The following is a 17,778-nucleotide window of genomic DNA, read 5'->3' as shown; positions in this document are numbered from 1 at the left end:
ACAACACCATCACGTTTGAAAAACAAAAGAGAAGGATCAGCTGAACTGCTCTGAAAACCCTGCTCAATGAGAAAACTAGTGAACGTAGCAAACCATTGGCGTGGGGCTTGCTTTAAACCATAGATCGCCTTCTTAAGACGACAAACATGATCCGGATACTGAGGATCAACAAAACCCTTGGGCTATTCCATAAACACTTGATCATCCAGTTTACCATGCAAAAAAGCATTTGAAACATCCAATTGACGAATATCCCAGCCGGAAGTTAATGCAAGAGAAAGAAATACTCGAATTGTTGGAAACTTGGCCACAGGACTGAAGGTTTCTGTGAAATCAACGCCATATTCTTGTTTAAATCCTTGTGCCACAACACGGGCTTTGTATCGGGCCAAGGAACCATCAGAATGCCGTTTGATCCGAAAAATCCAACGACAGCCAAGAACATGTTGTGAAGAACACCTAGGAACCAACTCCCAAGTTTGCTGATCAATTAAAGCACTGAATTCTTGTGACATGGCAGCACGCCAACGAGGATCAGTAATAGCAGTAGAATAGCAAGAGGGCTCAGCTGGAATAGGTGCAGTGCTAAGTAAAGACAAAATGCGCCGAGGTTTAAGGGAACCAGTCTGAAAACGAGTGACCATAGGATGGCGAGCAGGCTTTGGAGAAGAAGGCAGTAAAGGAGAAGATGATAGTGAAGTAGAAGAAGAAGTCTGGGAAGCAGGAACAAGAACAGAAGATGTCTGTGAAGGTGCTGTGGGATGTAAAGTAGAAGACTTTGAAGATGATTCGGAAGAATGTGAGAATGGAATAAAAACAGAATAAGGAAGAGATGTGGTCTGAGACGAGGAAAGTGAAGTCTGTTGAGAAAATGGAAACACAGCCTCATGAAATTCAACATGCCGAGAAATGAAAACTTTCCCTGATTGCAAGTTAAAACATCGATATCCTTTATGTTGTGTAGAATAGCCAATGAAAACACACGGAGTAGATCGTGGAGAGAATTTATTCAATGCTTGTGGCCGAAGCCAAGGAAAACATTGGCATCCAAATACTTTTAAAAAACTGTAGTCAGGAACACGATGAAACAAAAGTTCAAAAGGAGATTTGTTCTTCAATAGTGGTGTAGGCAGACGATTGATAAGATAAGTGGCAGTCAAAAGTGCTTCAACCCAGAATTTGGAAGGAAGAGAGGCATGAATAAGAAGACTGCGAACAACTTCCAAGAGATGGCGATGCTTTCTCTCAGCCATGCCATTTTGTTCAGGAGTATATGGTGAGGACATTTGATGTACAATACCAGCTTGGGAAAAAAGACTTTAAAATCTTGCATTGTTAAACTCACCCCCTCCATCAGACCGAAACACTTTAATAGTAGAGGAAAACTGATTTTCAACTATGGATTTGAATTGCAAGAAATGCTGAAAGACATCCGACTTACATCGAAGAGGATAAACCCAACAAAAATGAGTAAAATCATCAACAAAGAGCACATAGTAACGAATACCTCCTGAAGATGCAACAGGTGACGGTCCCCAAACGTCAGAATGTATGAGTTCCAGAGGCTTTGTTGATGCTGTGGTACTTGATTTGAAAGGAAGCTTATGACTCTTTGCCATGCTGCAGGTTGGACAGACAGACGAAGAAGTTGAAGAAGAAAATGGCTGAATATGAGTAGACAATGTGGAAAGCACAGAGGCAGCCGGATGTCCAAGCCGCTGATGCCAGATGGAGGAAGACGGGTTTGAAGCAAAGAATGCATTTGGAGCTGAAGAAGCTGAGACCGATGATGGAACAAAGGTGAAAGGAATTCTATAAAGTCCTTCACTGCAACGTCCCTGAAACAAAGTCTTGTTGGTGTACTTGTCCTTAATAGTACAACCATCCGAATCAAAAATAAGCACACAGTGATTGTCAGCTGCTAGTTTATAGACTGATAAGAGATTATGAGAGATTTGTGGAGCATGAAGAAGATGAGATAGTTTGAAGGAATGAGATGGTGTAGGAAGGATACCAGAACCCAGATGATGAATAGGAATAGAAGCTCCATTTCCAAGTGCTACTTGTTCAGACCCACTGTAGGAAATAGGGTGATGAAGAACTGATTGCTCAGGTGTCATATGTGCCGTAGCGCCACTGTCAATGATCCAATCCCCAGTTCTTGTTGATGTAGAAGAACCTCTAGATGAAGCTTGAGAAGTTGAATTTGCTAGAAAAGCCTGAGGAGGAGTTGCTGATGATACATTGGAAGAAGAATCCATGCGTGGCCAACCTGGGCTACTGTAATTGGCATCCATCCTGTGCCAACAGTTTACAGCAGAATGACCTCGTTTACTACAAATTTGACATTCCAAGAAATTTCGCTGATCTCTATTTCGACCTGGAAAAGGCCATCCGGATGTTCTTGACCTGCCTCGTCCTCGGTTGGTGAAGGAAAAACGCCCACGACCTCTGCCACGAATTGAAAATAGTGCAAAAGCAGAGTCGACAGAGGACTGTTGTTTGTCCTTGTTAGTCAAGATAATCTCTTCACTACTTAACAGGGCATAGAGTTCATCCAAAGAAATAGCTGATGACCGAGTTCTAATGGCAGTAGAAAAGGAATCATAAGCAGCTGGAAGTCCATTCAAAACATATAGCACCACATCCTCCGTATCTAACTTGGATCCAGCTGCTGCAACAGCATCTACCTTAGTCTTGATTTCATTTAAATACTGCTGCATTGATAGATCTTGCTTCCGAATATTGTGAAGCTCATTCTTTAATTGAATGACATGAGATCTAGTTGAGGAATTTAAACGACAGTCCAATGCAGCCCAAATTTGATAGCAATGCTCAAGATTAATCACATAGGGTAATATAGAAGAAGAAATGGTTGAATTCAAAGCCACAGCTAAGAACTGATCGGTCAAAAACCAAGCATCAAATTCAGAACTAGATGAAGATTGTTGACAAGTTGATGAACCATCTAGAAACCCAAAAAATCCACTTGCTTTGAACACTCGAGTGATTTGGGATTTCCAGACAAGATAATTTTCAGTGGTAAGTTGATTGGGTATAAGGGATTGAATCCTTGAAGTCAAGAATTTAAGTTTGGGAGATATAACCTGATCTGCAGAAGACTGGAATGCTTCATCGGATCTGGGATGATTCACTGATGCAGGTGATGCCATAGAATCACTCTCAAGAGGAGGGAGTAGTACTACAATGTCATCCGACCTCAAGGACATGAAAAAAAAAAAAATCACACCTTAAGATCTTTTGATCTTATTAGTAGATCTTAATGATCCAGTGGATCATGACGAGTTGATCTGGATCCCTGCTCTGATACCATGAAGAGATTTGAACAAGATGTATTGAATTTACTGTAGCTGATACATTCCTAGAAATTACTGGCACGGCACTGAAACTATGCTGATACAGTGAAATATTCAGAAGATAGTGAACTGGGAGAAGAGTTTGAATATCATCTTATTCATTACATCAAGACTTTACAATGTATGTATTTATAGCTAATTATCCAAAGTTCAACTGTTGATTAACTGGAAACAGTTACAACAGTTTGAAATGAACTGAATTCAGTTGGGATAAACTGAATTCAGATCCTGCTAGAAGCTTATAGATCTTTCGAAAAGCTTCTGGAATAACTGGCAGCTTACACGAACCGCCTAGTTCTTTCTACCACATATTGGAGTAAAGATCTTATCTGTTCTTTCACTCAAACACAGGGAGCAACACTGATGCCTACATTTGACTACTAATAGTCCTTTGCCAATGTTTGTTTTGCTGCCATTGCAAAGTCCTGTGCAACTTCATCTTTAAAAAGCGTAGTATGGTGGGAGCTTCACAGTAGTAATTGGTGGCACTTATTGTAGTTGTGCAGCTTCCCTAACTAGGACTGCATGTTCATTCTTATGAATAAATTCTTCATGCCGTCAGTGTTGTGGGTTCAGAAAGCTCGTAGTGTTGGATTTGAAGGACTAGCTTTAATTTGAACCATTGATGGAGATGTCTGTAATGAGCGGAGGAGGTCTTTAATTTGTTCTGAGGACTAGCTTGACTTGGATGAACATTAAACCATGCGGAGAAACTGATTTCAAAGCAGGAAGCATGAAGCAGATACAGAGTTGAAGAGTAGAGGTCCGTTTCTTTGTTTGAGTTCAACTTATATTATGAAGTTCTTCCATATACTTTTCTGTGTTAAACTTTTAAGTTTCTGATACTTATCAAATATAATTATTTATAAAGGATGGTATGCAAAGGCGAGTTGTTGAGCTGTTGTTAGACTAATTATGAACATCTCCTGCTCAGCTTAGTACCCACACGCCCTCAAGGGTGGTGGCGGCCAGAGCATTACTGCATGCGATGGAGTTTATTAGTACTGCGGAGGGTTTACCTACCGGATTGGCCAGGGACATCCGGAGGCCCCATCCTGCTCTTGTAACGTCCAGATATGTGTTCGTATCCTGGGTGCCCCCACCCTCTGGCTTTCTGAAGGTGAACTTCGATGGCAGTTTGGCCGATGATGGGAAACGCGGAGGCGCAGGCTTCGTCATCATAGATCATGATTTCAGACTTATGGCAGTGGAGAATCAGCGAATTTTCGACTCCTCGGTGGTGTTTGCTACAGAGCCGCCTAAGAGGGCATCTCCTATGCCCGATGGACACTGGGTGCGGATCGGGTCATTCTTGAGGGCGACTCGGCTACGGTGATTGATTGGATCCGGAGTTGGGGACATGCAGGTGAGGGTAGGCCGCTGCTCCTCGACATTTGCAAACTACTTACTGCATGAGTGTGGCTCCTATTAGGTCACACACACCTACAGGGAAGCAAATGGTGCAGCTGATTGGGTCGCCTCCTATGCGACTCATCATTTCGGAGACTTCGTATGGATAGAGCGTGACATAGTGCCGGATTCTTTATCTGCTCTGCTGTTTTCTGATTTTGTTGGCTGCATCCACATACGTAGGGTATGAGCCACTGTTGTACCAAAAAAAAAAAACCAGGGTTCTCGAATAGCAACAAGGAGACTTGAGATCCTCATCTTCTTGTTCTCTTTAGTAGCTCTCATGCATTTAAAATGTTCTTTTATGTGGATTTATGTGATGCCATTTTACAAGAGAGATAGATCACATTAATTGTCCCATACTTCTTTTCCACATCTGGGTCCAGCCAGCAGGTTGTGGATAATGTGAGATTTTTTGGGGCATAATTCTTCTGAGACTGGTAATGGGGATTCCTCAAGTTATGTTTGGTCATTGCATTATTAGAATTTAGAACTAGGCCATGTAGGAGTTCCATTTTCTAAAACACTTTAACACAATCCTCTATTAAAAAAATCATCTTATTCAGATGAACGTTCAAGAAGGTATTGGGATATTGGCTAAATAATCATGCATGCTGGGACAGAGTTGCAATCCTTTCAATCCATAACATTATAATTACTTATTCTAAAGCTATATAGCATGGTTTCTTGGGAGATATCTGATAAAATGGAATGATAAAAAAAATTTAGCATGACTCTTGCGGAAATGTACAAATTGAGAAATAGTCTAAATTTTTTCTATCAGAAAAAAGCCATAGAATATATTCTCTAAGATCTCGCTGAAGTCACAGTCATTAGTCAAAAAAAGAATAAAAATTTTCCAAACCAAGCAATCAGCATTTCTTAATAACAAATACCAGCCTTGTACATGCATGTGGGCAAGATTCTCTGAATCTATTTTGAGGAAAAAAAATGCCAAGTCAGACATTTCGAAACCATGCATTGGCGGCAGAAACAGACATCCATATCTGCCTTGCGAACACCGTATCTACCATTAACTAGGAAATTAACACCAAATCTCCACCGCACCCGTGCTCCATATGGAAGGAAAGAAAGAAGAGTCGAAATAAATCCAACCCGTGTTTGTTCTCTGGTTCTCTACGATTTCCTCGAATTCCCAGACCTCGGGTAGGGATGGATTCGCTCCCGGACGGCTACTGGGATCTCGACTCCTATAGACGCCTCATCGACGAAGCCGTCTCCATCGATATCTTCTTGAACGATCCCCCAAGGTACGCCGATTCCTAGGGTTTCCATTGCTCATTTTGAATGAATCATTGGGTCGATTACATTGCCCCTCCATCGTTTTCTCCTATGTGGTCATTATGTTGTGCACCTTTTGTGCACGGCTTTAATTCTTAGGAGCCATATATTTGTTTTGTTCTGGGATTATTCTCAAGATTTTATCATTCTGATAATTTGAACGGAATTTGGGTTTAAGGGGTTCCTTTTTTTAAGATTGCTGAACGAGTTGTAATGAAGAAACTGATTTATGTTTATCAATTATGAAGAGAATGGGAGTTTGGCAAAAAAAAAAAAGTAATCTTGGCATGTGATGTAATTTGAAATGTCCGATTAAAGTTGAGGTCCAAAGGGGTTGGAACTTGGCATGATTTAGTATCCTGTATGACAAGTCATATTGGTGGTTATTTATGCACTGGCCGAGAAAAAAATACCCTTGGTTTAGTTGTATATGTGATAAATAGAAATATGTGTACTTCTCAATAAAAGTAATAACAAATAATCTTGATGCCTGAAGAATTGATTTCTACATCTGCCATTGGAGTTTCATACTGTTTTGTGCTAAATGTTGACATGGTTTGGTTTGGCATTTTCTAAGTGTCATGAGCATGACAGGCGACTCTTCATTCCTTGTATAAACCCATGATGTTCCATTTCATATTTAAGTATCGTTTTGTGTAGGTTTCTTATTTGTTCCTTTTATGTGAGCTGCTATTTTCTTTCATATTATTGGAAAACAAAAAAATTTTCTCATATCTGGCGTTAAGCTTGAATAGGCCCTGAAACACAAATTCTTATGTATTATATTGTTCACTCCCATCACACCATGGACCAGTTAATTTCAGGTCATCTTTGAACGGGCATTGTTCATGTTTGTCATTAGATATGAACTAGTAGACTTAGAGTTTGAAATTTGTGTCAGACTTAAATCTATGTGCATGCACCCATTTCACCATGGACCAGTTAATTTCAGGTTATCTTTGAGCATGCATGGTTCATGTTTGTCATTAGATTTGAACTAGGAGACTAGGAGTTCGAAATTTATATCAGTCCAAAATCAATGTGCATGAACTTGGGTTCATGGGTGTGTTCAAATGTCTATCTGAGCATTTCTTCTTACATATTCATGTCTGAGTGTCATACCAATTCCATGTTTAACTGTTAGATACAAGTACTGTTCGCTGAACTGAAGGTTCCGGTAACATAGACTTAAATACAAAACATGCACAAGCTTATAGAATATAGATTATACAAAACAACAATATAATACACAAGCTTATTGAATATATAAATTAAAAGCATAATCTATTGGGAACCTTTAGAAAATGTAATGAAATCATGGCCCTTATTATTCATTCGTTTCATCAGAACTTGGCAATGAATTGTCAAATGTATTCATATTATTACATGGAAAGAACAGTTGGCTGTCTTCAAGTTCTTACTTTAACAAATTAAAGATTAAGAAATCTAGAGGGTGCCAACTAGTGCCGTTGGCAAAGACTTTGGGGGCTGGTACCAAAGACCTGGGTTCGAGTCCCGCCCTTACCTGGATCTCGGTCAGGACTTTCCCCATCCAGGTTCTCAAAAAGGATGGAGAAATCTATTTTCCAATCTTCAAATTAGTTCTCATATTCTAGTCATTCTTTTCGCTTAAAAGAAATTTCTTATTTACTTGTTTTCATTATGATAAGCTCACAGTTTTAAGGACAAGAAAAACAAAGCTCTAGTCTCAAGCATGGAATACCTGACAGTAGTTATAGGAATTGCATATTAAACTTCTAAAAAGTTTTGCAGGTAACCAACCATGTTTCAGCTTCAAGAGGCTGAAAGCCAAGTTGGATTTTCATTCTGCAGAAGTTCTTTTTTTTCCTTTTTTCCTTTTTAGACAGTGTCAAGGTTTGAGGTAGTAATTTGAAAATCACTGGATATGATTTTATTTGCAGTGCTGGTGTGGAGATTGAATCTTCTTTTACAGATGCTACCACCAAAGCAAATGGAATTAGAAAAAGGTACGATGCCTTATGTAGCTCACTTTTTAAATATTAGCATTGAAATTAGGGGGATGCATCATCCTGATGCACATTGCGACATATTATGCCAATATCCGCATTATCTCTAACTGGTGGTTTGTATTCCATTACCATTTTATTTGGACATCTAACTCATGATGAAGCAAATATTTAATTCTTGTCTTCTTGTAAAACTTAAAAAATGGGTAATATTGTCTATCTTTTCCTGCAGCGTATGTGCGTAGGCTCGTGCATGTGTGCTGAGAAAGAGTGAGGATTAAGATGGAATTCTATTTGTAGAATTGGAGCTTCAACTGTACAAGCTCAAAATAATTGATAGGCAATATAGATTGATGATCCACAGCATTATTCATAATCTATGTGCAAAATGCCTAAAAAAGAAAAAGAAACCATATGCTGAAGTTGTCTCCTACTTATGCTTCAAATCAATGCAACATAAACAATCTTAACGGAAGTGATATGCTATTTTCATTTATTTAGAAGCATCCAAACTCATTTAGCTCATATATGTTTTATGATGTGCACATCGTGGTCAATGGAGTGGATTCTCAATCCTTTGCTCATGATAGTCTCTCTGTCCATCATCATTTGTTATCCCTTTAGCCAAAATTGTACTTGACTAGATCAATTTTAAAGCTTAAATTTTATGACTTGTTGTTAGGTGAAGTTTGGTTTCTTCAAGATGGTAAGAGACATTGTAATTCACTTGCCAATTGGTGGTATAGGTTTCATGCGAGGCCTCTCTTTTTGCCTGAATTAGCATGGCCAGAAATTCCACACCAAATATATAGGTCTAGTGTGAAGCTTATAGTGGGTTGTTAAATCTGCTTAGTCCTCCATGGAGCATTCTCAAGATGGAGTGGAGTGCTCAATAGCCAACTTTATATTAGAGTGAGAAGGCTTGATCATGAAAATAGGTTCAATACTCAAGTAAAGCCAATTCTTTGAGACATGAAAAGTTTGTCTGTCTCACTGATGATTGAAACACTCTCAAGAGTCAAGATAAACAGAGTTTAGCCTGTTCAATTAAATAGAAGCACTGCTTGAAATCTACACTAGCAAGAAAGAGGCTAAAATCTATATGTAAGTACTAGTTATTTTTGTTTTTCTCAAGATTGAGTTGTAAAATCTGCTTAGTCCTCCATGGAGAATTCTCAAGCTGGAGTCCTCAATAGCCAAAACAATATTAGAGTGAGAAGGCTTGATGATGAAAATAGGTCCGATACTCAAGTTGAGCCAACTCTTTGTGACATGAAAAGTTTAACTGACTGTCTCATAGATGATTGAAACACTCTCAAGAATTTAGACAAACGGAACTTAACCTATTCAATTAAATAGAAGCACTGCTTGGAATTTTCACTAGCAAGAGAGGGGAATAAATCTGTGATAAAGATCGAGCAGAGTAAGTCCGTGGCATATTCGAACTTTAAATTCTATATGGAGATAATAATTATTTTTGTTTTTCTCAGTTTTATTAAATCTCAAAATGTCTTTGGATTTAAATAGCTCTGAAACAAACACATGGATCATATGTTTCTCTTATATTTATAGTGGTTTATCAATGTCTGTTCTTTCAACATATAAAGGAATTCCGTTCAGAAGTTAACATGATTCTTGAATCATCTGTCACCCATTATGGGTACCTAACATTGTTTTGTAGGGAGCGTGATGAACCATGTGTTATTCAAGGATCCAAAGCTTGTCGTGAGAAAATGAGGAGAGACAGGATGAAAGAAAGGTGCTTCTTCAGCAAAAATCTCCTTGGGTGCTTATTTATGTCAATTATTATTTTCTGATTTACAAGTTTACTAGTCTAGATGGATACTTTTCATTAATTTGCACATATCCAAGCTAAATTTTAATATATGGAAGACAAAATAATGTGGTCACTGGAAAGATGGCAAAAAAAGACAAAGCCCTGTCCAGAAACGTTAATCATTAGTCAGATATTCATTATCCAAGATTTTTAACACATGATTCCCTGCAAAAGATCTGTGCATATTCTGGTATTAAAACCTGAATGATTGATCATCTTAAGATTCTTGCGCTAAATGATAAGTTCAAATTTAGCGTAATACCGTGGATATAATTTTTGATATGCCAACTTTTGTTGCATCCAATTTTCCGATAGCTCAACTAAAAATGTGGGGTACTAGATGATAGGTTGGAATTTATGCTTTGTTTTTGATATTTCATAATTTTTGTGACTTTAATCAACAATCTCTTGGACAAAATCTATGGCTATTCGCTAGTTGACAATCTCTTAGTGGGCAATTGTCTGTACACCAATGATATACTCCATGACTCCACTTATATGGAATCTTACAATGACCAAAAATCTTCTGAAGAACAAAAGTTCAGAAGAGGAACTGAAGACTATGCTTTATGATATCTCCCCTGAAATCATGATGGATCAACAACAGAATCTTTAGATATTAAAAAACATAAGAGCATGAATTTTTCTTGTGCAGTTTGGCATCTTGCATAGCAGACTGGAACTATGGAAGTGATGGATTAACAAAATAAATGCAAGGAATCAATTGGCAATAATTCTACTTTCTCACTCCAATAACCAAAATTTGGAAGTGCAATAGAGAGAAACTCTTCACCAGGGATGTAAGAGAAATTCCTAATTGTATAACATTTTGTAAATTGACATTCCTTCTCTCTTTGCCCCTACTGTTGATCTTGTTTAATACCCTTCAGTGCATGTAGGAAGGAGAAGGCATCAAGGCTAAACAACCTTCAAATTAATGTAAACTATTGTCTGGAAATGTGGTTTTAAAGTAAGAAAAGATATTATATAATTTCTCTTTGAAAAGGTAAATAGAAAGCTGAAGGAAGATAACAGCAGAATGCTAACTTGAAGAATTTCTAACCTTATAAACATAGGCATAGGCTTTGAGTTCAAGCCTATACTCAAAATATCCAATAATGCACGATTGGTGGAATAAGAAACACAAGAAGTTACTCAAATTCTGTAACTGCATGCACAATGGCAGACCACAAGATGGTTTCATGGTTGGTCTTGTTCATTGTCTTGCAACATCAAGTAGGTTTCTATTGCAGCTTACTCTCTGTGTGACAATGTAATTTGAAGCTTCACTGAGATACTGATTATGTCATGCAAAAGAACTGCACATTCAGTGAGCCAATGATTTTCAAGTACAATAGTTATCCTTCAGGAGAGAAGGCATTCACAACTGAAAAAATGTGGTTAAGGAGCCTTATGATTGGTTTCTTCATATTAGCAAATTACAGAAACATTATCAACTACCAAAGAGGCATAGTTAGAAGAGACCATAAACTTGATGTCTTTTACTTAATCTAGCTTTGAGGATGAATTGCAAATCTCAAACTAGGAAGAAGGAATTTCTTATAACTTATAAACAGTCCCGAAGCCTTTATAAACCTAGGAGCCCCAAAGCCTCATGAAGAAGGTAGATGAAGGAAAATAGGGATCTAGGAAGACTGACAATACCCAACAAATGGAGGCAATCTCGTGGAGATCATATTGGGTTGGTTTCCGACAGAAAACAGGGCAGCAATCCCTTAAATTGGTCACAGCACACAAATGACAAAAGAAAGAGGTTGATGACCTCTTGTTACCATGACGACCCTTTTCAAAAGTGACAAGTTTCATGAAGGTGGCTGGAGTGGGCAAGAAAATATGTTGTCGCGCTATTCACAACCAGCCTGGAAATGGCTTCAAATATATTTGTGAAAATCTGGAACCACCTGAATGGAGTTTCAGGAGCCAATGATCAAGTTTTGGAAACATTTCTAGTGACTTTGTTTTATCAGGATTTTGAATTTTGGCTGCAGTCCAGCCAAACTAGCTGGTGATGGCACACCAATGATCAGTCAACATCCAATTTAATGGTCAGTTGTTGGAAGGTGATGAAATCTGAACAGTGTCTCCAAAATCCTCAGCAAATCTTGGATGTGGTTTCAGGCTCTAATATCTTGTAATTTGAGGTGCATTCTTTGAAGTATGACATGTGATTTATCTTATTTTCTTAGATATATAAAAAAAAGTAACTTATGCTGAGAGGAGATATTATATTTTTACTTAGCTTTCAACTTTAATTTGATATTTCATAGATTCTTGATTAAAATAAAAATAACATGATCTAGAGCACAATCTCACTCATAATCTATTAGAAAAGGTTGGACAACCAATTCTAAGCAGTTAAAGGTATTCAAACTGTTAGACATGGATGGAGCCAAGATTTCCTTTTTGGGGGGCTGCATAGTTATATTCATAGTCTAACCTTCTGTATCCTGAGAAATGATTTGACACTACAAAAACTATCAGCATGGTACCTCTAAGAAAATCTAATAGTTTTATCAATATTACTTATCATTTGTTTCTTAATTTTATGATGGTAGAACTTGTATTCTTAAATGATTTGAAAATGCTGCTGTAAGAATCAAGGAAAGTACGAACAATGCCATAAAGTCCTATTTTGAAATAACCAATAAAGTAATTCTAACAGATAATAGTAAATGTTGTTTTTTTAAAGTTTATTAGTAACTGTAAATTACAAATATTGCGTGATTAGTTTGACTGTACATATTAACAGATAACACATATGTAATAAAGCATGAATAACTATAGTAGAAAACATACAAAGTCTAAAGTAATGGCATGATTTCTTGTATAAGAGATTGAACAAACCCATAGAAAACAGGGAGCAAAATTTTGAACCTTGTAAATTTGGTTCTAATACCTTGCATAAATCCTTAATACCATCTTAAAAGTTTAAGGCAAGTGTGTGTGAACCAGAAAACCTATGAGCTGACAATCGCATAACCTTCCCCACTACACTCTTCTCTGCGATCTAAGAAACAAGAAAGATAATAATAGAGAATTCTTCCATAGATTGACCTTTCAAGTTGAGGCCTTCTACAGGTTTCATAGTTATCACATCGTTTAATTAAGGAGACAATTTGAGTGCCATGTGTGGAAATTGAAGGAAATGGGGGTTGGGTAAGATTTCAAGAGACTTAATGATATCACACCTATCATGACTAAACAGCTTTTTGCCAAATATTTCTTTATTTTTTAGTAGAACCCGTATCTTTTTTTAAACCATACCTAGTGAGAGATAGGATTACAGGAATAAGGGAGTAGTCGAACATGAAAACAGGCAAGCTTTATCATGATCATGCCTTGAGTGTAATGATGTGGCCGGCTGATAGACACATCCTGTTTTCTTTTTTACGTGCTACCATGCTCACAATTTTTTCATATCATTTGGCTGTCCCTAAATTATATGTTGTATGCTGTCAGACTTGGAATTAATCAAAGCAGACAAATTTCTGGAAGCTTTCTAAAGAGTTCCTATTTGTCATTCCTTAGGTACTCGGAACTTAGCTTGCTTTTGGAGCCTGGGAAGCCTGTCAAACCTGACAAGTGTGCAATACTGAATGATGCCATTTGTTTCTTGAATGAGCTAAAAGCTGAGGCCCAGGATCTTAAAGATGCAAATAAAAAGCTTAAGGAGGACATAAAAAACTTAAAGGTGAGTTTATCTTCCATTATGGTAGCATATATAACTGATATCTGATGTACAGCTTGCATTATATGGTCCTCACATATAGCAGGGTGCTACATGCATGTACGTGTATATAATATACATACATACATACATACATACATACATACATACATACATATATACATATATATATATATATATATATATATATATATATATATATATATATATATATATATATATATATATATGCATGCATGCACACAAATATATATTACATGCTGTGCATTTACACATATGCACATGCATATATGCATACATTTACACACATAGTACATATATGCACACACATGCATGCACACATACACACACATAGATAATCATGAGATGCACAAGACACACAAACACACACATACATCCATACATATGAGCTCTTTTATCACTATTCTTCACAATTCTGATGCTTCGGTCTTTTCCTCAAAAAGTAAATGATGCTTTTTTCTTTTCTTGAGCTTAAACTACAATATGATGGTTGACTCGAGATATACTAGATGAGCTTTGCTGGCTATGGTGACGATAAATGCTAGATGGCTGCTCTAAATATGATGGTCATGATTCCCACAGTCCTGATAAAATTCTTGTTTTGTTTCATAACATGATAAAAAATGGAAGATTAATTTGGAGTTGAAAGTCTTTCTTGGTAAAAAGAACTGTAAAACCTAAATGAAGATTTATTTATTTGTTTATTTGATATATGCGTCCTTCCTATTAGATCCTTAGCATAACCTTAAACTTAGCATTGCTTGATTAGTACTTCCAGTGGTGCTCTGTCCATATTTTTGCTGAGATATGAGCAAGTGGTCAGTTTTTTGTCCTTCTCCTCCTCCTCCCCCTTTTTTTCTTATACCTTTTCTGACCTCAGACATATTGATAAGCGATCACTTTTTAGCCAATAATTATATGGGAATTCTGACTTCCAATCTGGCAACATTTTCTAGTTACCCACCTTGGTCCGCATCGCATTATTTTAACATTTTATGGGACTAATGCTTGTTGACAACTCTGTAATAGTTAGGATAAATCAAGTTTCTTTGATGTTAATGTTAATGTCAAAATTCATTATGACTACCAACCCATGGCTATAACTATAACCAACGAGCCATTTCTAGTTACCCTCCTTGGTCCGCATTGCATTATTTTAACATTTTATGGGACTAATGCTTGTTGACAACTCTGTAATAGTTAGGATAAATAAAGTTTCTTTGATGTTAATGTTGATGTCAAAATTCATTATGACTACCAACCCATGGCTATAACCAACAGGCCATTTCCAATAATGAGCCATGGTAATTGTGGATCTGTCAATATAACTCTTCTTTTTTATTATCCACAAATGAGCAGTCTATTCCAATAAAATTCATCACTAATTCCAACCTAAACTGTGCTAAGCAAGCATCAATTCAATAATTTAATATAAGAAAAGAAAAGAAATCAGTGGAAAAAAGTAAAAATCCTAATAGGCAATAAAAGAAGCTCTGTCTGCATATATCTATTGGAGGTCATGTCCTCTGTCGGTGCAATGCAAATAGTTCAAATATCTTTTTTCCACTACCTTAGCTAGATCATTTTGAGATATTTATTTATAGACCCTTGCTTTCATTTTGCTGCACATAAAGTAATTATTTTATTTGATTTTGCATCACTTTACACCTATTGGGGCTACTTTGGCTCTTACTGTCTTTCTAGCACCATCCAAATAGGAGTGCCTACCAATCGTTCTTATTTCACAGTAAAATAGGCAAGCATTCGCTACTAAATAGTGCTATTTACTACTACCTTGTTCAATGTTTTCTTCCGAATAAATTTGTTGTAAGTAGATTCTGTGAATGTAAATTTTTTCTTATATTGCAGGAGGAGAAACATGAACTTCGGGAAGAGAAATCTCTACTGAGAGCTGAGAAGGAAAGAATGGAGGAGCGTGTAAATTCCCTGTCCATATCTACTCCTGGATATGTGCCTGCACCTCCTGCAGCTTATCATGCTGGTATAAGCAAGTTGATGGCTCTTCCTAGTTATGGTACTATACCTATGTGGCAATGGATACCGCCTGATGTTCGTGATATTTCAAAAGATCATGAGCTTAGACCACCAATGGCTTAGTCATATTTTATGGTTGGTCACAACGTGTTAAATTCATCAGTGAACAAGAAATGTTTTGAAATTCTTCCTTTCAGTTACATTTAGAAGCTTACCATGCTGATATACTTCATTTTCTTTGAAAATGTTCCGAGTCTCGAACTATATGTCAAGAAATAATGATTGACTTTAAATATCAAATATTTCACACAGTTTTGGAGGAGCCAGTTTTACCATCATCACTAGCACATTACTTGTGTATCGTGTTATGGATCATGATAGTGCTAATTTGAAACTATGCATATGAATTTGAGATGTATATCCCAATTTTATGTATAAAACTTGTGCTAGACTTATCAAATCTCTTGGAACCGTGTGATAGTTATTGATTTTGTTTCTTTTCATGATTTATCAGAGAAAAATGTTTACTTCTAGTGATATGACCTCAGTGCTTCGCTGGTGAGCAAAAATTGAGAATCTTCACCATGAGCTGTTAAGGAATTCCTTGTTAGTTTCACATTTATTTAGCGCTATTAGTGCCTATTAATAGCTGAATGGAAACTTATAATTCCTTTGATATTTTTCGGTATAGATTACTACCGTAAACACATGTATCATATTTATAGTTGATGCTATACTGTTCTTTGTAGAAGTTTCTACTGTTATTGACTTGGTCAGTTTTACTTCATATACTATTACATTAATGAATTAATTTTTTTCTCTTAATAGGTTTTAAGCCTTGTGTTCAAAGAAGAGAGAAATGAGTACTAATCCAGCCACAGATTTGCTGAATAATAATACTTTTAGTGATATGATCAGCAATCATGTTATATGGTCAACTTTTTGGATTATGTTGTCAAAAGATTTGCTTTTTCTATTTATTCGCAAAAGTAGCTGTTTTTGTAGTTGTATTCCACCTGCATGTAGCTCCATGAATATATTATATGTATGTATGTATGTATACATTTATGTGAGGACCCATGCGGGTGCATGTTTAGTGCCATATTGCTTTATATTGGGTAGAACTTGGGTACTTATAAAGGACAGAAGAACCCAAATAATATCTTATAGCTAGCCTTTTTGGAGGAGGTCCCGGTTGCTACTAACGATATCAGAGCAAACCCGACCTATAGCTTATGTGTACTTGGAGACTTTAGCATGGGTCCATTTGGGCCGGCCACAAGTTGATCATAGTGTTTGTGATTGGATTTATGATAATTGTGATTGGATTTGGATCCTTAGTCTAACAAGGATGCTAGTGCTTAAACGGAGGTAACATATAAGGATCTATGCAGATGTATGTTTTGTCCTATATCAGCTATAAATTGGGTAGATCTTGAGTACTTATGGAGGATTAAGGAATCTAAATAACATCTTCTAGTTAGCCTTTTTGATGAGATCCTGGGTTACAAGTTATGTCACAATATTATCTTTTCTTGATAAGGCTTTAAATCTTGACATATCATATTGTATCGACCCCATATCATGTATTTTGTTAAATTGTATGAACAAAGGGGTATATTTAGTTATAACGTCGGTGGAACCGATACCGGAAACTGTACCAGTTATCCGGCAGAACGAGTCGATACGGGCCTGCATCGTGCCGTGTCAGGCCCGTACCGATATAGTAGAAGAGACGGGGGAGAGAGAAAACAAGAGAAGAAAAGAGAGAGAGAGAGCGGGGAAGGGAGGAAGGGAGGGAGAGGAAGAAAGAGAGAGGCTGGCCGGTGGAGGCTGTGGAGCCTTTACACGGAGGAGGCGGAGGCCGGAGAGACACGGAGGCTGGGATTCACCTTTGGTCCCTTGTTTCGCTCGAAATAGGGGACTGGAGGCGGAGCCCTGCCTCCATATCTCTCCGGCCTCCGCCTCCTCCGCGCGGAGGCTCTCCGACTTCTGCCGGCCCTCCCCGGCCGACCTCTCTTCTTTCCATTCCCTCTCTCCCTTCTCCTCCCTCTCTCCCTTCCCCTCTTTCTCTCTCTCTCTCTCTCTCTCTCTCTTCTTCTCCTTCTCCCCCTCTGGCAATGACATCTCGGTTTATGT

General features: G+C 37.5%; 1 protein-coding gene across 1 annotated transcript; it reads left to right on the top strand.

Annotated features, from left to right (window-relative positions):
- Nucleotides 1-5,723: 5,723 nt before the first annotated feature.
- On the top strand, nucleotides 5,724-15,944 carry LOC103719454 (transcription factor bHLH104-like). Its single transcript, XM_039123618.1, has 5 exons — nucleotides 5,724-6,058; nucleotides 8,012-8,077; nucleotides 9,759-9,836; nucleotides 13,464-13,626; nucleotides 15,514-15,944. Exons 1-5 carry the CDS (start codon nucleotides 5,961-5,963, stop codon nucleotides 15,760-15,762), a joined length of 654 nt encoding a protein of 217 aa, XP_038979546.1. The 5' UTR covers nucleotides 5,724-5,960; the 3' UTR covers nucleotides 15,763-15,944.
- Nucleotides 15,945-17,778: the final 1,834 nt, after the last annotated feature.

This window comes from Phoenix dactylifera, chromosome 2, assembly GCF_009389715.1.
Source record: "Phoenix dactylifera cultivar Barhee BC4 chromosome 2, palm_55x_up_171113_PBpolish2nd_filt_p, whole genome shotgun sequence".
Lineage (NCBI taxonomy): Eukaryota > Viridiplantae > Streptophyta > Magnoliopsida > Arecales > Arecaceae > Phoenix > Phoenix dactylifera.
Note: the sequence above shows the minus strand (reverse complement) of the source record. Positions and strands in the feature narration are given on the sequence as shown.

Excerpts from the sequence above, each read along its gene's own strand:
- LOC103719454 (XM_039123618.1), top strand. The coding sequence starts at position 5,961 with ATGGATTCGCTCCCGGACGGCTACTGGGATCTCGACTCCTATAGACGC. Across the intron at positions 6,059-8,011 it reads TTCTTGAACGATCCCCCAAG|TGCTGGTGTGGAGATTGAAT; the intron begins GTACGCCGATTC and ends TTTTATTTGCAG. Across the intron at positions 13,627-15,513 it reads AGGACATAAAAAACTTAAAG|GAGGAGAAACATGAACTTCG; the intron begins GTGAGTTTATCT and ends CTTATATTGCAG.